Here is a 20826-nt window from a genome sequence, read left to right as displayed (position 1 = left end):
TTCCCGTCTGTCAGGGTTTGTCCTTCACTGCCTGAAAGCCAGGGTCCTGAAAACAAACCATAATTGCATATATTTTGCCCAATTTTTTGGTCAGGAACTGGGGTAAATCCCATCGCTATTACTTCATGTTGTCTTAGAAGTCTAAGTCTGTATTAATTTATAATAAATAATCAACACAACTCCATCCACGCAGGTGATCCAGCAGTGATTCTAAAGATCAAAGCTTATATGTATCATTTGTAATTCCATAACTACACATATCTAGTGGGTGGTTAGGACCACAGCATGAGAATGGTTGGCTGTACATACAGACTGGGAAATGGTGAGTACGTTAGCTCTGAAACTTCCCTGTTCAGTTTATTTATATCATGTAGGCTACAGAATATATAGTTTTGCTATCCTAAAGCATTCCTGAACTCACATTTTTCTACAAAAAAAGGTCAGAATATGTGACAAAGCAAATATATTAGAATGTAAGTGTAAAATCTAGCCGGTGGCTATACAGCTACTCCCTGAGATGAGACTTTTTTTATTGGTATTTTCATAACAAAATATTGGGGAATATATATTATTCAGAATCTATGCAAAACTAACCTTTGGCCTAGAGTAAATCACTTAAGAGAAACTTCCAAATCCAATGTTATCTTTAAATAACACTAGTTGAATTGAATTATAAGTCCTCACTTAACATCTTCGATAGGTTGTTGGAAACTGCAACTTTAAACGCAACAATGCAGCACAACAAAGGAAACCAATGTTACCAGAGGCTAATTGACAGAAACAAGAGTCAAGTTCCTTCGGCTTTTTTCTGGTCACAAAAACATCACCAAGCTTCTAAATGAAGCCCCAAAACACTTCTAATACTCAACATTGAAATTAATGTGAGCTATACAGACACTTACGCCAGATCAATAAAAACAAGTAAGATAAGCTTATTCCAGGTCAGGGTCACAGTTGGCTGGAGCCAGTCGCTGGCAGCTCAGGGCACAAGGCGGGACCACCCTGGACAGGACGCCCTTCCATCACAGGGCCACTCACACCCCCACCCACTCACACTGGGACCATGTAGACACACCATTCACTCACGGGCACATCTCGTGATGTGGGAGGAAATCAGAGTTCCGGCAAATACCCACGCAGACCTGGGAGACCATGCACACTCCACAGACAGGGGCCCTGTCTAGGATTCGATTTTTATTTTCTCATTAACATTGTAACAAAATGATGTTGAACAAAATGACATTACTTGAGGACCTGCAGTATTACAAATTATTGCTTATCTTGTGTAAGTAGTCTTTCTATTCTTAAACTCAAAAATAAAGAGATAAACTCATACATGTGATTATAAATGACTAGCATATTTTAATACTTATCTGAAATAAGATGGTATTGTACGTGGAGTTGTGAATTAGTCATAAAATTAAAATATCCTTTGTTTAAAAAATTGAGACTAAACCTTTAATAAGGTTGTCAGGGTTTTTTAGTTGTAGGTTTTTTATTTCCATAATATCTTTAACCAATATTTAGGAACATACTTGAATAATTGTAAAAATAGCAAGCTATTCAAAATAAGAATTTAACTTGTAGTTCTTTTCTTCGCTATCATATTCTGGCATCTATTTGGAAATAAACTACATTCTTTGAAGGCAGCTCTTGCCTTAGAGAAAGTGGTGATGTCGCTTCATGGAAAAAGGGACCCTGCTTCACTCACCTGTTTACTGAGTGCCCGTCTGTGCCAGGTGGTGCAGTGACCTGGAAGGTGGTGCCGCGAGGAAGACGTTAACCCAAGAATTATCCAACCCTCTGGTTATATTTGAGAGAAATATCACATGGAAAATGTACAACCTAATAGACGACCTTACAGCGAGGAACCCAGTTAGGACTGGTCGGGACAGGCTCCCCCAATGAAATTACACTGCAGCTGAGATCTAAGGTTTAGTTGGAAAATGTTCACAGTTTTCAGGTACTTACGTGAAGTTGCAGTTAATAAGATGACAGAAAGCAGGTACTTAAGGACATCCTAGGTGCCAGCCTCTCGGCAGGTGCTGGACAGTCGGCATGATGAGTGAATCGTGGCACCTACATCCCCAGGATGACAGATGAACTCTGCTGGGAGAGCATATTAGGACTAACTTTACTCATGAGGAAAGGGACAGCCCTTCCCTTTAAGATTGCTACGAGGCTCAGGTTGGAGCGCCCTGCTCCTAACGCTGAGGTCGCCGGTTCGATTCCCACATGGGCCAGTGAGCTGCGCCCTCTACAGCTAGGATTGTGAACAACAGCTCTCCCTGGAGCTGGGCTGCCGTGAGCAAACGGAGGTTGGCGTGAGCTGCCACGGGCTGCTGTGGGCTGCCGTGAGCAGCCAGCAGCCATCGTGAGCAGGCCGACTGACCTGCGACCGACTGCCTCAGCCCGGGAAACAAACCGAAGTAAGGGGGCGGGGAAGGGGGAAGATTGCTACTAGGACTTTTATTATCCACCTAAATTTTAGATTACATCGAGTTCATCAAAAATCTAATTAGAATTATGTTTCAGATGGCATTCAGTGTCTGGACTGCTCTGTGGAGAATGACATCTTTGTAATAGGACGTCACCCAGCCCTGGAGAACGGCCGGTGCCTCCGCCTGTGGGGGAATTCTTCAGTGCCCTTTATTAGGGTTTTCACATTCTCACCACTGACGCCTGGTGACGGGCAGTGCGTCCCTTGGTCATTCTTGTGGCTGTGCACCTGGGGTCCTCCTATCAGTTGTGTTTCTGTGTTGCTTGTTAGTGGAAGGGGTCTTGCCATTAGGATTGTGTCTGGGGGTTTTGTATCCATGGCCCTGCTGTGATGGTCAGTTACCTCTGTTGGTTTTTCCAGATAAATTATATCATTTACAAACCAATATAAATTTCTGTTAAAAAAATAATGTAGATGGACTTCCCTCCCCCCCAAAAAAATGTGTGTCTTAGCAACCTGACTCTCTCAGAAGCTAGTATTTCCATTACAGGAGGAACTATAATTTGGCTTGCGATGGACTCAACTTTATAAATCCTGTCCACATGAATAAAACAGCATAAATAACATTGTAGAATAGCCCTGTGGTTTTGAACAAAAAACTGAATAATCAACCTTTCTTTCCTCATTGTCTCTGAAGTTACGTTACCGGTGCTGTTCTCAGGAGCGAATTCCTTCCTATCTTAAACCTCCACGTATTCTCCTGTGCTGCGGTTGTCACAGCATGAATATTTTATTATATCCCCCCTTTCTATACCTGTACTGAAGGTTACAAGTATAGATAGGCTGAGAGATACTGCTGAATTGTAAGAATTTTCCAGAATGTTGCTTCCTGAGCCATTTTGGTTTTCATCTAATTGAATAAATTTAGCAATTTTTCTAAATTTGTTCTAAATGGAGAACATCTGCAGGGCTGGTTTTAAGCACTGAACATAAGAGTGTCAGGAAAGCTGGAGTAGCAGGTGCTTCCTCATATTAGAGTCACTCCATGCCACACAGGTGGCCATGTAGACCACAGATGTGCGCACACTGTTTATGCCGCGAGCTGTTCCGTTTCACACATGCCTTGCGCAAAGAGGGCTTCAGCAGATGAGCAAGCCGAGGCGTGGGCAGGTTTTTCAGCCTGGGGTCCTGCTTCTGGGTAAGAAGAGGGCTGGGCGAGGCTGTCCCCACGAGGCCTGCTGTTCTGTGTCGCCTGATTCCCCTCTGTCCACGCCTCGTGGCTACTCTGCTTCAGTGCGTTTCCGCTGAGAGGTGGAAGGGATCTCTGTGATCGCATCAGACCCAGGATTCCACCTGGAGTAGACATAGGGTTCCATGCGGCTTCTGTGGCATGACATTCACAAAGGTCGCCTGTGGTTCTCTCAGACTAAACTCCACACGTCTGGACAGCACTCGCTCCCTCTGAGCACGTGGACGTTGGCACCACGGCGCTCAACTAACTGGAGCCCCGGAGTCATTCTGCTAAGCAGTGTCGCGAGGGCAGAAATCCAAGAGTAATTTGAAGTGACTTACTGTTTGCCTCCTTCTCTTTTTTCCAAATATGAGTTTTTAGCATATTTAACCTTTTCTAGACATGAGCATTAAGTTAACGCAATGTAACGTGGCAGGAAATTGGGTAGAAATGCAGTGCAAGATTTCTGTGTTGCATAAAAGAAATAACTTTTTATCAGAGTTAGCTAATGATAAAACTTACCGGATCTGGGATGATCTTCCTTCAAAGATACTAAAAAGGGGACTTCTGCATTAAAAGCAAGTCAGTCCACATCCCCTTGAAGACCCCTAACTCAGCACCTAGGATTCGGTGATGGGGTTGGGTCTTGGCTGACCAGACGCCAGCAGTGGGGACTTCAGCTGGACACGTGAACCATTGCTTTGCTGCTGGGAAAGCACAACCAACTCCCTAAGGAAGCGGCTAACCAGTGTGTCAGTCAGAGCTCCACGAGAGAACCGAACCAGTGGGACAGAGAGACAGACTGAGCAATGGACTCCCAGGAGCGGTCCTAAGCCTTGAGGAGGCCGGCTGGGCAAGGCCAAGTCCATGGGCGGGGGAGGCCGGGCTGAGGCAGGAGCTGCAGCTGCTGTCTGTGCCCTAGAGTTGCTTCTTCCTCAGGCACCCACCCCCACTTTCACTACTAAGGCTTTTCAGCTGACTGGGTGAGGCTCACCCACACCCCAGGGTACTACTCCCCTTTACTTAAAGGCAACTGATGATAGGTGTTAACGGCTACTGAACACCTTCGCTGCGACACTCAGATTGCTGTTTAATTGAATAACGGGGTCCTCTTAAGACTGGCCATCACACTGGGGTACATGTTATTTTTCTACCATGATCTTTAACCATGACCTGCCAAATTTTCCTTTCCTGCCCCTTTTTATTCCTCTGGCTGTAGCTGTCCCACCTGGTTTAAGCTCTAATCCCAGACTCAGAACCTCATCTCCTCTCCCCCTGGGGGCAGCCTGGCTGGGGAGGGACCTAAAGTGGGCGAGGCGGGGAGTGAGGGCTGGCCGAGCCCCCGGGGTGGGGGGGCAGCTGCCCGCGTGTATGTGTCCACGCAGGTACACACGTGTGTGTGCTCCATGCTACCTCAGTCTCTGCCCATGTGGCGGTCCTTCCCATGTGGGGTGCCTGCTCCAGAGTGTGTCCAGCGGCCCTGAAGACCCCTCCAGAGAGGTTGCCGTCCCCCCTTTAGTCCAAATGCTAGCCCCCGTCCACATGAGCTGACTGACTGCTCTTGGCAGTTCCTGGGCAGCCATGGAAGCCTCTCTGGAGGTGGCCCTGTGTTCCCCTCTAGGTGCAGTGCACCCCAACGTCCCGGGCTGCCCAGTATGCCCCCAGACACCTCCCCCACGCAGGATGCTCTCCCCACACGGCCTACCGCTCCCATCTACCAGAGGCACCCCCATCTCGGGGTGACCCTTTGCAACCCCCCAGTCATTTGGCTTTGAGGGAAGGACAGCAAACCCCAGATCACGGATGCCACACTCCCCATGAGGCCTTGGCCCCGACTCCTCTCTGACTTCCAGAGCCCGGGAAGGGCAGCTCTGCCGCCCGCAGCCCTAGGGTGCGGCCTTTCTGTAGCAGGGGTCTCAGCGCCTCCTTGTTGTTTTGTGTGGGCTTGGGGATCAGCATGTCAGGAGAGGAATCTCCACTCACGGCCTGGGGACCAGTGACTGAGGACTGGCCAGCTACCTGGCAACTCCTATCACAGCCTCTGTTCGTTAATCACCTGTTGTCTGGGAGGCCTTTTCCGGAACCCTATACACACACCCTATTCACAGGTTCCAACTTTTTTTTTCCTTTCTGTGTGTTAGGAGCATTACTCATATATATTATTTCCAAGTCCAGTTATTGTCCTTTCAGTCTTAGCTGTGGAGGGCGCAGCTCAGCTCCAGATTCAGTTGCCGTTGCTAGTTGCAGGGGGCCAACAATCCCTTTTGCCAACAATCCCTTTTGGGACTGGAGGAATTGAACCGGCAACCTTGTGATTGAGAGTCCACTGGCCCATGTGGGAATCGAACCGGCAGCCTTCAGAGTTAGGAGCATGGAGCTCTAACCGCCTGAGCCACCAGGCCAGCCCCCACATTACTCATATATTTTTACTGAACATTTTTTTTAACTAGTTTCTGGATTTCTGTCCATTTTTTTCATTTCTTCCTGTTGTGTCTCTATGTCCCATTGCAGTTACTCCCTGTAGCAGCTGCTCCTACCAGAGGACAAACATTTGGTGCTGAGGGCTTTTACAGTGGATACTTAAAGAGGGAGTTGTTTTCTTCATGAAAAATGATGTTAAAGTTTGGGGTGCGGTAGCAGTAACAGTAGAGACAGGTTGAAACTCCGTGGGTTACACAGCCCTGGACTCTTCCCCACAGACACCTTTAATTGTCATGGAGTCGGATTTTCTCTTTGGGGTCAGATGTTGTGATTCTGTGCTTTGGGAGGGCACTTTTATTTGATCACCTGTAAGAGCCGTCTGTAACTGGCAGGTTTAGAGTCTGTAATGTAGCTGATATTATTTAAACTTATACGAAAGAAAACAGGTGATGAGCTGATACAGAAAAACCAAACTTTTCTATTTCTATCACGAATCTGTCAATTACATTGTGCTTTTTTTTAAATTTTTTTTAAGAGAGCTGACTTCTTATTAACCGTGTGGGCATTGAAATGTACCTGTGCTCCAAAGAACCTTACATTTTCTATAGAAAACATCTGCTGGGAAACACATTGATGTTTTGAAGCTGAAAATAAACGGAGCCTGGGACGGGGGACTGGTGAAGGGTGGTGTGAAGATGGGGCTCAGAGGAGGGGTTGTGAGTCCTACGAGGGTATCGTCCCAATGCCGGAGATACTTCCTCTTCCTGTCACTTCTTTGTAAGTTCACACAGACTAGACAGCTCGTAAGTGTGTAGTCCCTGGGCACACAGCCAGGCTGCCCTCTCACGATCCCTCTCTTTGCCAAGGGGCAGCCTTTCTCTGGGAATGACCCTCGAGCCACCCACTCGGAAGTCACCCGTCCTGACTGTCGTCACTGTTGCTGACTGCAGAGGATTTCTGCGGCAAGTCACACAGGGCGTCCCGGTGCAAAGTGGCATCTGCACTTTCAGGTCTTGGTCTCTGCTCTTTCCTGCACAATCTCACCCTTTTCTTGGTCAACCTGGAATGCTCTCCTTGCTTTTGCACCTACTGGATAATAAAGGCCTGAGGAGTCATCACGGCCCATTAGCATTTGTTGGGGATTTGTCTGTGAAAGTTGACAACTCGGGGTCAAGTGGCAGTCCTGGTGGTCACCTGTCTACAGCCATGTTTCCTGCTGCAGTTTTGACCCAGGATCTCATTAGGGACCCACATTGCTTCAGAATTTTGAGAGTAAGGACAAGCCAGATAACCCCTGGAAGCATCTCTCATTAGAATTACTTAAGAGTTTTAAAAAATGTTCTCTGTAAATATTTTTAACGTCCTGCTTATAATTATAGAATATGTTGGTTTTAGTTTGCAGTTAACATGTTTCGAACATTACCGCCTTCCTCCAATCCTACGGGAGCAGAATTTGACCCAGAGGAAGACGAACCAACGTTAGAAGCAGCCTGGCCTCATCTACAGGTACTAAACTCCGAGAGTGCACCAGAAACGGGCGTGAGTTAGGTGTGTGTTAGTGGGTTTCCCTGAAGCAGGTACACTGTCCCTGGGGCCTCGCTCCAGCTGGTTTCAGTGGATCCCAATCATTAGTGGCACAGACCTTGCAAACCTGTGCCTACAAGAAAAGGGTTTTCGCAGGAGAGAGGACATTTAATAGTTTTTTATTTGTTTGCATACTTTATATAAACTCCGAAGATCGGAATTATCAATAGTTCCTTAATGGAAATGACCACTTTGCTGATAGCCATTGAGGTGAGGCCTAGAGGACTTACGCAGACCTTTCCCAGTTTTCGGGAATTGCCTGCTCTGTGCCCTAATGCCTTGCTCTAACGCATTTGTAAGGTGAAAGGTTGATTGGGCAGGACGCCTTCGAGAAGGTACCGAGACCAGCGTGAGCAGAGCGCTAGCTAGATGGGCGGTCTGGGTAGTCTGTAGGGGGGGATATGGAGAGGTGAGAAACCCGGGAAGGACCTAGGTGGGGGACAGACGAAAATGGAGGGCTGTCTCAATAGCAGAGGTAGCCTCCCTCAGCGTAACCATGACAGCATGCCACCTACTCGTGAAGGGGGAGGAATGTCCCAGCCCAGGTGACTGTGTCTATGACCTTCTCCGCGAGCAGTCCCAGCTTCCTGTTTGCCTGGCTCTCCCAGGAGACTTGCAGGTGACAAGCTGCAAATCCCTCTCAGAATTTGGTCACAGCCCGGCTTGTGGCCGCTGTGCACTGTGGTCTCCGAGCTGCATAATTTAAGCATTGATGACATCAGCATGGAAATCATTTTATTTAAATGCCATTTTTAGAATACAGTCTGTGGTTCTTAGCTAAATAAAACAATTACCATCCTCAGTTATAATTAAATTAAGCCATGTAATTTGGCATTAGTTCTTAGATATGTGGCTCTTTTTTTGAGGCTAATATTTGCAGACAAATCAACTTGTGGTGTATTTTTAATCTTCGTTTAATAAAATTCCATGTTATCTGACTCATTATTTGTTTTTTTTTCCTTCCTAGCTTGTTTATGAATTTTTCTTAAGATTTTTAGAGTCTCCAGATTTCCAACCTAATATAGCGAAGAAATATATTGATCAGAAGTTTGTATTGCAGGTAAGGTACAAAGCAGTTGAAACTACAAAAGCCCTCATTTATATAGAGGGAATACCAACTCACTAAGCGTCTTTTTCTTCTTGTAGCTTTTAGAGCTCTTTGACAGTGAAGATCCTCGAGAGAGAGATTTTCTTAAAACTACCCTTCACAGAATCTATGGAAAATTCTTAGGCTTAAGAGCTTACATCAGAAAACAGATAAATAATATATTTTATAGGTAAGTCAGTGTGTGGGTGACGTCTCTCTTTTTGCATGGCGATGTTGATTTTCACACTTGCACCTCTTCATTCCTTTGACAAGTGACCAGGGAGCAGCAGTGGCTGTTTCCAAGCAACCTGCCGTTTACAGGTGGCCCCAGTGTACACCTGCGTGTCTGGGCTGGGGTCGCCCCCCCACCCAAACCTTCCCTTGCCCGTCCCCCCACCACTCCCCAGCACCTCACCACACGTCCTTCCTTTGTTTCGGTTTTTACTGAAACGTCCAGTTGCTCTGAGTGTGGTTCCCTCTGGAATGTGGAGGAATGGATGTGTCCAAGGCCAGCTGTTCCTCCTTCCCCGTTGCTTCTTGGTAAAAGGAGGAAGGAGGGCAGCCGTGAATCTTGAGGGAATCTCGGAGCTCTGAACCTTATGTTAGAGGTTTGGAGACACCGCTGTGCACCATGGGAAAGGAGGTCCTGCCTGAAGCAGCACGTGGCGGCCGGGCAGGTTTCGGCAGTCACAGCCTGCAGGACCACGGAGACTGGTCAGGCTGGGAAGCTGGTCACAAACGTTGCCCTGTCTGGGTCTACGTGGAGGAGGGCCCAGCCCCAACGCTCATGAGAGAATGTTCCATAACGTTCCAAGTGCAGTGCTCACCTTGACCCTCACACACCCCTCCTCCCCGTCCCAGTCTCCACACCCTCGCACCTCCCTTTGTCTCTGCTGCTGCCTCTGAGTCACACAATGACTGGTGCCCTTTGGATGAACGGGTGTTAAGTCCTGGGCGAGGCCCTTGGGGTCCTGAGGTCCAGGCCGGGCTCCTTACAGTCTGCTCTGCTCGCGCCTGGGCTCCTTCCATACCAGCACCTGGCAGCCTTCTTTCATCCTCCTCCCTTCTCCTCAACCTCCAAGGCTTCTGGAAATACCCCCTCACCAGGAAGGTCTCCCTGGCTTGCAGGACGAGCTCAGTGTCTCCATGAGGACAGGCACCGTGTAGCCTGCTTTCTAACGTAGCCCAGTGCCAGCTGCGTACCCAGCCCCAGGGGCCTCAAATAAATGTTGATGGATGAAACAGTTAATGTAGTTTCTTCTCTGTTCCTGAAAAGCTTACTAAATGAGCAGTTTGCTCTGAATTTTGGACAGAATCTCAGGAAAGCTTACCCCTAAGTCCCCTGACTCCAGGATCGCGCAAGGAAGTGACAAATCCTAGTGCATCTCAGCTCTGAGCCTTACGTTAGAGCTCTTATGTCTGTGTCCCGTTTTGTGACAGGCAGTGTGCAGGTCCCTCTGTGAGATAGGAATAAGGTGGGTTTCTCAGAGTCTAGCTGCAGAGGGCAGCCTAGAGGTGTCGGCCAGAGCACCGCAGAGGCCAGGCAGGTCCCTCTTAGTCACCATACCAAGTAAGGGGAAAGAAAAGGAGGCTGAAATGGATGGATGGATGGATGGACGGATGGATAACAAATAAAACCCCACAGCTGAGACCAACAGCCCTTCTGGGAATTCCATCACCAGTTCCTCTCGTCCTGCCACCCGCCTGGCCCTGGTAGGCGACCCAGTCGTTAAAGTCTTGCCGTCCTGCCCATCTGCTGTCTTCAGGGTCTGATCCTCTCCCTTGTCTTCACACTCAAGATGCCATTTCGGTGTTAGAACCTTCCAGTTTGTGCGTGCCTTCCCTTTGAACTCCTCCCCGCTCTCCACATCCCATGTATATACTGGAGCCAGGCCGGTCACACCCACCGTGCTCAGAATGACGTCATGCTTCACAAGATCATTACTTAACCTGTCAAAACATAATGTGCATTATTTAAACAACAAAGAACAGGCACAATTTAAATTCTAGTCTTTTAGGCCTAAAATTAAAGCTCTACCTAGAATAGGTTTTATTTCCCTTAAACTTAGGTGTTGTTCAGATAACAGAATCACAAATCAACACCTGCATTAAAGAAGCAGAAAATGTCTGCTCCCTTAAAGAACCATAACTTAATAATAAATACCTAAATAGATTATTATTGAAAAGTTATTGCTAGTTTAATTCAGTTCTCGCTAAATGCTCAGTGCTCGAGTATGGTATTTTTCTTTCATTTGTCAGTAATCTTTTCTGTAATTATCGTTCCTGATAGGTACAGTCAGAAGTAAGCACATGTAGAGTCCATAATTGTCTGGATCTCCACCTTCATTCCCCTCCCTCATTTCATGTAAGAGAAATTGAGGTGAAAGGTCCTGACAGAGGTATTTGCTCCTCCAACTTCTCCGTAGTACAACTATATCTTGTAAGAAAGAGAACATTCAAACGTTTTTGGTCCAACTTACGGAAAATGTTAAAATTCCTTGTTTCTATAGTTTCTCTTTCTAATCAGCATTTTTAAGATGTGGATTAAAGAGAGCTCAAGATACTGCTGACACCTGTTTTGGCAAACAGTGGGACCTGGAGTTCAGGTGGACACGGTGGGGCTGGGCTTCAGACCTCTTCGCTACATAACAAACCACCCTCCATCTGAGTGGCTGAAATCCACATTTTTTATTCCTCACGATTCCGTAACCTGCATTGGGCTCCGTGCACAGGTCTGCTCCACACGCTGGAATGACCAGAGTGGCTCGGGGCAGTGCGAACTTTTACGGCCACCGCCGGCTCCCAGAGGGAAGGAGCAGGGCTGCCAGCGCGTGAAGGCGTGGCCGGAAGTGGTTCAGTCTTCACCCAGGTAGCTCAGGACAGCCCAGACCCAGAGGAGAGGAAATGGTTCTGCCTCTCCACGGGAAGGCAGAACGCGTCCTGCAGGGAGGAGAGGAATCCACGGGTCCGTTTCCGATACCGCCGACAACAAGCAGTGTTTAGAGTCCTAACCCCTTTTTTTTTGCTGAAAGAGTGAGCAACCCACTAACCTGCAGTGCGTGGATCTTTGTGGTGTCCCTCCCATTTTGTACCCTGCGTTTTTTGTCTGCCACTGGAAAAGTAAGAAGGACTATACTTGTTTTCTCTTATTTTATGCCTACTTCAAATCGGGTTAAAATAATTAGAAATTAAGAATTTATCAATAAGAAAATAATGTTGACTTAGGAAAACAAAATGACTTATAGCTAAAAGCCATCCTCATTTAAATGTTAAAGCTGCCGGAGATGATCAGGAGCCTTGCTAAGGGGTCAGACTTCTCTGTCTCTGGCCGGAACTCTCGCCCAGGTGTGTCTGTGTCTCTGGCCGGAACTCCCGCCCAGGTGTGTCTGTCTCTGGCCGGAACTCATGCTCAGGTCTGTCTGTGTCTTGGGTCCGGAGCTCACACCCAGGTCTATCTGTGTGTCTGACCGGAACTCACGCTCAGGTCTGTCTGCGTCTCGGCCTGAGCTCCTGCCCAGGTCTGTCAGTGTTTCAGCTGGAGCTGCTGCCCAGGTCTGTCTGTCTCAGCCAGAGCTCACGCCCAGGTCTGTCTGTGTGTCTGACCGGAACTCACGCCCAGGTCTGTCTGTGTGTCTGACCGGAACTCACGCCCAGGTGTGTCTGTGTGTCGGCCGGAGTGCCCGCCCAGGTCTGTCGGTGTCTTGGGCCCAGAGCTCACCCCCGGGAGCCTGGTGTGACCTGCTGCTTGCACAGCTCTCCCAGTTATAAACAGAGGAATAAGAATGGAAGTTGCTTGGTTGTACTATATGCAAAGCTGTATTTAAAACATTTAAACTGTTTTAAGTATTTCAAACAAGTGAAGCGAAAGGAAGCCTTCCGGTGGAGTTGTATCAATTAAAGTGCTTCTTGGTGTAGCCACGCCCCAGAGGCGGTGACTTCCACGGGAAGCAGTGTCCAGGCTCAGGGCAGGTGCAGCAGGAAGGGTGATGGCCCCAGAGGCCTGTGTCCGGTGGTGGCTGGGACCTTTCCTCACCGCCGCCATTCTTACCCCCCCAGCTGCCACACCCCTGCCTGCGTTCAGACCAGCCGACACCAGTTCCTCACTGTATCTGGCTGCTCAGTGGTTCTGACCCCTGGTGCCAGAGGGTGGGGGCTCGAATCCGAATCTGTGTGAGCTGGTGTCCGAGCCACTCCATGTGGCTGCCTTGCCCACCTTCCCAGCTGTTGCGTGCGCCCATTCTGAGTCACACCCTTTCCAGCGACTGTAAATATTGGAGGCTTTAAAATTAAGATGTCCACTTCTGTTGAAATGCAGCCAAAAATTAAGACGGGTAAATGTATGGATAGAGGGATGGCTAGGTGGATATGTGATACAGCAAATAGCGAAGTTCGTCGTCAAGCTCAGTGGTTGAAACATTGCTACTCACTATAAAATTGTTTCAGCTTTTCTTTTTGTTTGAAAACCCAAAATAAAATGATGGGCAAATTATTTGAGCACACTAGTGCTGTCTGCCCTCTGCGCGTTTACACATCCAGGCTTTGAGAAGTTTATTTGGTGACAAGGAGCAGTGCCCGGGGATGGTTTTCACAAATGGATGTGCTTGTTGTTGCCTGGCTGCCTGATTTTCCTCCTAAAGGCATTGTTTCCTCACTCAGAGGATCTTAATCTTTCCAGCTGTTATTGCACTAATTCTGAAGGACGCATTGCTTTTTCTAGGTTTATTTATGAAACAGAGCATCACAATGGCATAGCAGAGTTACTGGAAATATTGGGAAGGTAAGTTGTCTCTGTTATTGGTAGTGAATGGCTTTACATGGAATTTATGCCAGAATGAACCCATTCATTGTATTTCACTGCCCCCTAACCCCCACCAAGCAAGGCCATTTAGACCATTCCGTAAAAGAACTTAAGTAAGATCTCACCTGATGGAAAGGGTCCGTGAGCTTGGCTTAGAGCCCACCAAGTAACTGGTGCCTCCCACTTGTAAGGTTCCATGTATAGACTAATCTCATATACCTCAGTAGCATTACTATGGAAACACAGTTTCAATTATTTGCTCAAGAGCAATTTAAAAGTAGTTACATTAAGAAGGTTTCTCTTTGACACTTAGAAGAAGAGACCATTTATTGTACATTTGGGAGATTAAGTAAATGCTAATATTTCAGATTGCTTTGATTTTGTAAATTTTTCATATGTATACTTGTAACATAAGTAACATTTCAAAAATACCTTCAGCCAGGTAAAGTTCTTGCTTGTCATTTTTGTTAATGACTACATATTTTATATCAGCCCCCCAACCCCCTGTGCCCAGAGTTCCTCGGGGTCCCATGGCCTTTCCCGGGGGCTCAGGGTATACTGGCGGCTAACAGTTCTGAGGGATCCTGCAGTAAAGGCTTTTCTTTAGTGATTCCCAAAACAATTTGAACCCAAGAAGCTTTTCTCAGGGAACACTGTTGCCATCTGTTGGGTGTGTGGTCCTGCCCAGGAGTTCTGAGAAAAACTATCCTTGCTGTTTTGGATGTAATTTGGAAAAAAAGTCCTCAGGGAGAATTCACACTTGGCGAGTCTCTTTCCCTCAGGACAGCGCAGTGGGCAGTTAGGTGGGTGCCCCTTACAGGCTGTAGGACTTTGGGCAAGTTCCTTATGACTCTGTTTCTGTTTCCTTATCTATAAAATGGGAAGGTAATTAAATTCACCTCCCGGGTTGCTGCGAGGCTGGGTGCCGGTCTGCAGTGTCCAGCACAGTCTGGCACACACGACCTCGTGTCCTCCACCACTAGGACTGATTATTTTATCCTTCCAGAAGAGGGGTCTGATCTTCTCCCCAGTGGATGAGCATATCGCCCTTGACGGCCGCTTAAGGCTGACCCTGCCTGCAGGGCCCACGTCCCTGAGAATCGGGAATGATGGGGGAACGACTTAGAAGTCGCTTTAACTGCTTCAGTAGCTCTCGGTGACATTTATCTGCGCCCGCCTAATTATAAAACCAAATAGATAGACTACTTGATGGAGAGACAGAAACTTCAGTTTTCAGGTTAAGAGTAAAACCCCATTTCTTTGCAGAAGGAAACAGGGTTCTTGCTGATTTTTAACCAAACCGCATTCTGTACACTCAGACTCATGTTCTGCCAGCATTAGAATAATGAGCCAGAGTCTCTGGGAAAGTAAATTCCTAAAGATGGGTGAAGGTGCTGGGTGTGAGCGGCCCTGGAGCTGCAGTCCCACCTGAGCTGCTTGTCTTCGTGGCCTAAGGAAGGTTTTCCTCCCAGAGAGTCCTTCCGTTCTGGGTAACACCCTGTAAACCTAGAATTTTAAAATTATACCGTAGTTACAAAGATAAAATGACTGCTTCCTTGAAGATACGTAATTTTCTTTTTAATTTCAGCTGATACCCTCCTTTTTTCTGAAACATATGTTTTGCTTGCTGGTTTTCGTGCTGAACACAAAACGGAAAGAAAAACAGCAAGATCTTTTTTGTTAAATCTGAAATTGGTAAATATTCAAACTGTACATGAATTCTGTTTTCACAGTATAATTAATGGATTTGCCTTACCCTTGAAAGAAGAGCACAAGATTTTCTTACTGAAGGTGTTACTGCCTTTGCACAAAGTGAAGTCTCTGAGTGTCTACCACCCCCAGGTAAGGGGTTCACTGAATCACTGTCCTCACGGAGCGTTCAGGACTCAGGATGCTGAGTCCAGCCTTTTAATTGGGAAGGTTTTCTTTCTTATCTCACATTACTGACGTAGGTATCGAGGTGTTGGTGACAATTGAAAGGATAATAGGGTAAAGCGAGATTCCTTTTAAGAAAATCAGAAAAATCTCAGGAATGGAGGATTTTAAAACATTTTAAGCGTAGAGAAGGGAGTGACTAGCTTGGTGAAAAGAGTCGAGGAAGACTTCTCAGAGGAAAGTTTTCCATAGTATAATTTAAAATCTAGCACCTTAAAAAAAGAAAAAAAACCTGCATGCCATGGCCAATGAAATGACCTATGAGAAGGTTTGTTTTTGAGCTGTGCATTTTTAAAACTTTTGTGAAAACCTAACTACAGTTACACTGAAAAATTGGTGCATAAGTAGTTCCTAACTGCTGCATTACCCAGATCTGGTTGTCCTTCACTCTCATTCCTGTAAGTTCTATGTAGACAACCTCAGCTACGCTGATTGCAACATGCTGGAGGTTTAGCGGGACTCCCCCCTTCAGCTGCAAGCGATGTGTTGCTTCCTTGTAGCCAGGGTGTGTTCCAGAAGTCAGGAGCCTCCACTCTGCGTGGCCTCACTTTGGGAGTTTGAGGCATGGGCTAAATCACAGAAAGAACAGTTGACCCTTGAACAACATAGGTTTGAACCGTGCAGGTCCACTCACGCGTGGATTAGTTTTTCAGTGGACCCACGCAGTTCACACCTGTTGTTCAAGGGTCACCTGGTGGTTAGGATTCCACGTCTGCAGATGCAGAGGGCTGACTTAAGTTGTACGTGGATTCTCAACGGCGTGGGCAGTCGGCACCCCTCATCCCCACATTGTTCAAGGGTCAGCTGTGGATCCGTTAGATGATTCTAATGACATTGGCTTCCTGGGAAATATTTAGCTTAGAGTTTTTTCTCTGATTACTATTAACTGGTAAGAGCTTTACATCCTGCCTGGTTGTTATATTAATTGTTCTATATCAGAAATTAATCGTTCATAGATTTAAGATGGAACCAGATTTCCATCAGTTTTTGCCAGCTGTTGGCTTACTTGTTCATTACAGTTTCCAAAAGACCACAAGGAAAATGCCCATCAAACCTGGGGTGACTTGTTGGTGTTAGGCCAAGGGACGGTTTCCTGGTTGTTTTAGCGTGCCGATGTACCTTCTGCAATTGGTGAGGGAGAATAATCTGTCCTGGGGTCCCTGCCTGAGAATCTCACTCGGAGCCTGTGGCGCAGCCTACAGAGGGGAGCCCACACCTGCCTGGCTGGGGGCGCACTTGGGGGGCAGCACCTGTCACATCAGACCCTTGTCTCAGCAAAGGAAGGTGTTAGAAACACAGCAGCATCTCCACATTTAATGGAAACGTTAACGCTTCTTCTCCTTTTGCTTTTTAGCTGGCATACTGTGTAGTGCAGTTTTTAGAAAAGGACAGCACCCTCACTGAACCGGTAAGTGCACCCTCTGGGCGGGGCCCGCACGCCTCAGAGGCAGTGTGTGCTCTGCTAAGTGTGAACGTCACACAGTGTGTCCGCTTTACCAGCTCTTTTGTCGTAAGTTACAACACTAATGAACTAATGCAGGTCGGGTGTTACAGGATTTGCAAGTTCAGGGATTTTGGTTACCAGTTCCTTTGTGGCAGTGATTATCTTGCGTCACATGATGCCACCTTATTCATCCCTTAACGCACTTTGCCCCTTTGGACGCATAGCATCTGAGCAGGTGTCGCCACGGAATCAGGTGCAGTTTAATTCTTTCACATCTCTTGGCTTCACAACATACTACAAAGTGTGATCAAACAATATGGTGAGTGTTTAAATAAAATAATTTACAGTAAAAGACACATTGCCATCAATTCCCCTCAAAATACTACCCCTCACTTCAAACACATTTATCCCATCATTCTTGCCACTCTCTGCAGCAGTTCTGGAAGTCCTCTTCCATGAGTGTCTTTAGTTGTGCTGTTGTGGCTGCCTCGATGTCCTGAATCGATTCAAAACATTTACCTTTCATGGTCATGTGGACTTTGGGGAAGAACCACAAGTCCCACGGTGCCAGATCCGGTGAATAAGGTGGATGAGAACACACTGTAATGTGTTTATTTGACAGAAATTGCTGTATCAGAAGCGATGTGTGACACGGAGCGTTGTCATGATGGAGCATGAGTTACGGCACATTTTAAAACACACCTTCTCTCAACCGTAGCTCACACCCGACTGACTGCACTGAACAAGTTGAAACTTGTCACACACTGTTACTAAGGTTCGTCGCACCGCTTTCCCATTTTGAAGATCCCCGCCTTTCCGTTGGATGGCACTCGGCAGCAGCATGCACCGTATTTTGTGACCACCCCTCTTATTTAACTGACTTCAGTCAGAGGAGTTGAAATTAGGGTTCAAAATGCTGTTGTGCTGAAGAGCTTTCACTCTTGAAAATTCTTTTCAAGTTAGAGTGTAGCTGTTTTATGATCATTGCATCATAAGAGAATGTTACATTGCTACCACTCAGTGTTTGGGTTTCTAAATTTCTTGGCATTTTTTCTTTATTAAAAATACAAACGCTGTTGTAGCCTGGAGTAACAGAGTCGGGTGTGTCAGGTGCCAGGGGAAGCATTTGAATACATTTTTTTTTAACAGCTTTATTGAGATGTAGTTCACATACCATACAATTTACCCATTCAACATGTGCGATTCAATGTTTTTTGGTATATTATGTCATAACCTTTTTAAACTGTGGTAAATTATATATAACATGAAATTTGCCACTTTGATAAGTGTGAAGTTCAGTGGCATTACCTATATTCACAAAGTTGTGCAACTGTCACCACTGTTTCCAAAACTTTGTCTTCACCCAAACAGAAACTGCACTCATTAAACATTGACCCCTCCCCCCGCCCCCAGCCTCTGGTAACCTCTGATCTACTTCCTGTCTCTGAGTTTCCCTACTCTGGGTGCCCGGTAGGAATGCAGTCATACACAATCTGTCCTTTTGTGACTGCTGTTGCACTCAGCACAGTGTCCTCGGGGTCCATCCACGTTGTAGCCTCTGTCAGAACTTCGTTCCTTGTTATGGCTGAGTAGTGTTCCATTGTGTGGACGGACAACGTGTGTCTTGTCACTCATCCTCAGTAGACGCTTGTTTCCACACTTTGGCTGCTGTAATGCTGCTATCAACAGGGGTGCAAATATCTGTTCAGGTGTCTGCTTTCAGTTGCTGTGGTGTATACACCCAAGTACAATCGCGGAATCATGGTAATTCTAGGTTTCGCTTTTTGAGGAACCACCAAGCTGTGTTTTCCACCGTGGCTGTCCCACTTTGCATTCCCACCAACAGTGCACTGGAAACAAGGATTCCAGTTTCTGCACATCCTCACCAACATTTGTTATTTTACATTTTTTTTATTCTAGCCATCCTAGTGAGTGTGAAGTAGTATCTCACTGTGGTTTTTGGGGTGTGTTTTTTTATTAGGTTTTTGGGGTGTGTTTTTTTATTACTGATGACGTTAGTCATCTTTTCATGTGCAAATTGACCATTGGTGTATTTTTTTTTTTTTTTTGGAGAAATATCTTTAAATCCATTGCCCTTTTCTAAACAAGAAAAAAAATCAAAATTTTAATACATGCACATGGGGGATTCATATAAGCATGAAAATTCCAAAGATAGTGAGGCAACATTGGGTACATATGACATTTTGGGACAGAGGAGAAAGGGGGGGATGGGGTATTAGATTTCAGAAGTGCGAATGGGTGGTGTACAGGTAGTTGACAGAGCACAACACTCATGGCAGGAAAATTCTTGCTGGGCAGCTCAGGGGCAGCGGGACATAGGGGCGTGTAACTACATAGCAGGCCCTGCCTGAAGCTCTGTTCACCACACTTCATTCAAATTAGGCTCAGGCAGCAGCCATCCTCGGAGTCCCTTCCTGAAGCAGGTTTTTCTGTCTGAATCTCTTGGGCAGGAAGTGGGGAGGCCCAAAGGCTCTTTCTGACTCTTCTTCATAAACAGCTTAAAATCAATATTGCCAAAAGGCAGCTTCAGGGTGCCAAAACTTTGGTTCCCTTCACTAAGAACAATACTTGGATGCAGTAGAGGGCCTGATAGCTGATGCTGTCTCAGTGGTGGGTACAGCCACTCGGAGGCAATGCTTCGCAATTTGATCACGCGTGTAAAACTTGTTAAAATACAGAATGTGCGCTAGTTGGTCTGAGACGGGGCCCGAAGTTTCGTATTTCCGGTTCCCAGCTGACCCCATCGTGCGGTCTAGACCCACACTTTGTTTGGTTAGTGAGGCTTGGTTTCCTGCCGAGCATCCCAGTGGCTACACATCTAGAGTCACAGCTGGTACTTCTAGCAGGAGAGAAATTATGGCAAATAAAGAATTTCTTTTTACTTTTTTTTATGTAACACTTCATAGTATGTGACGTATCCATCGTGTTGTGGATAAACGTTTAGGTGGTTTCCACTTTTTTTTATGCTGTCATAAGCAACTGTACAGATTTGCATTCCTGTCTTCTCATACTCATGTCACCATTGCCCATTTTTTCATTGTGTTGTTTTTTTACTATTGAGTCACAAAGTAAAAAGTGTTAGGTGCCAGTTTAAATGTTTGACTATTCTTTTAAAAGTTTCTAATGGAATAGAAAAGGTAAATATTATAATTCCTGAGTCTTTTCTGTCTGTCCAGCAGTCTTTCAGTTTTCTTGTGAGATTGTAATTTTCATGGTGAAGATACCTGAGAAAGTCTTAATACTGTATTCCTCAGTGAAACTGACCTCTGATCTCGGCTTTCTTTTAAGCTTCTAAATTCTGTGTGTAGACTCCCCCATCCCACCCACAAATTCAGGAATAGCCTTCCATCGTGTCCCTAAGCTGCTGTGTACTGAGGTGACGGGGCTGCTTTTCAAGGTGACCCATCCCTGCATTCCTCCCTGGGGTCTCCTCATACCTGTGCCTCAGCTCTGAGGTTCTAGAAGCTCCCAAGGAAATGTACCAAAGCTTATCAGATGTCAACATCAAAGTATTTAGGGTGAAGGTATGTTATTTTTACCCTCCTTAACTAAACTGAAGACATGTTTAGTTAAGAAAAAAAAATTGAGATGGCACTAATAAGAAAAAAGCCTTTTGTAATATCTTTTCTCCAGTGGTGACAAACCTATTTGAATTCTTCTATTTGAAGGTCTTCTTCAAACTGAAGGGTGAGAGTTTTTACTAGAGAAAGTAATAAGTGAGGAAATTCCCACACACCTCCACCCATTTTAAGAAACAAAAAGGCAAAGGAAAATATGGAAGGCGAGAAAGTATGGAAAGTTTTCTACTATGATTTTCTTCGTGCATACTTTTCACACTCTGACCTCCCCATATGTCACACTGGGT

The 20826-nt window shown here is 46.2% G+C and overlaps 1 protein-coding gene across 5 annotated transcripts in view; it reads left to right on the top strand.

Moving 5' to 3' along the window:
- The window catches only part of PPP2R5C (protein phosphatase 2 regulatory subunit B'gamma), a 138432-nt gene that overhangs the window by 94605 nt on the left and 23001 nt on the right, over positions 1-20826 (top strand). For all 5 annotated transcript variants that reach the window (XM_033109536.1, XM_033109534.1, XM_033109535.1 and 2 more), the window contains 6 exons: positions 7488-7598; positions 8644-8736; positions 8823-8953; positions 13481-13540; positions 15295-15403; positions 16851-16904. In XM_033109536.1, the coding sequence (XP_032965427.1) occupies positions 7488-7598; positions 8644-8736; positions 8823-8953; positions 13481-13540; positions 15295-15403; positions 16851-16904 (558 nt within the window). The remainder of the gene's footprint in view (positions 1-7487; positions 7599-8643; positions 8737-8822; positions 8954-13480; positions 13541-15294; positions 15404-16850; positions 16905-20826) is intronic.

This window comes from Rhinolophus ferrumequinum, chromosome 6 (genome assembly GCF_004115265.2).
Source record: "Rhinolophus ferrumequinum isolate MPI-CBG mRhiFer1 chromosome 6, mRhiFer1_v1.p, whole genome shotgun sequence".
NCBI classification, from domain to species: Eukaryota; Metazoa; Chordata; class Mammalia; order Chiroptera; family Rhinolophidae; genus Rhinolophus; species Rhinolophus ferrumequinum.
The sequence above is the reverse complement of the archived record's forward strand: the minus strand, read 5'-3'. Positions and strand labels throughout refer to the sequence as shown.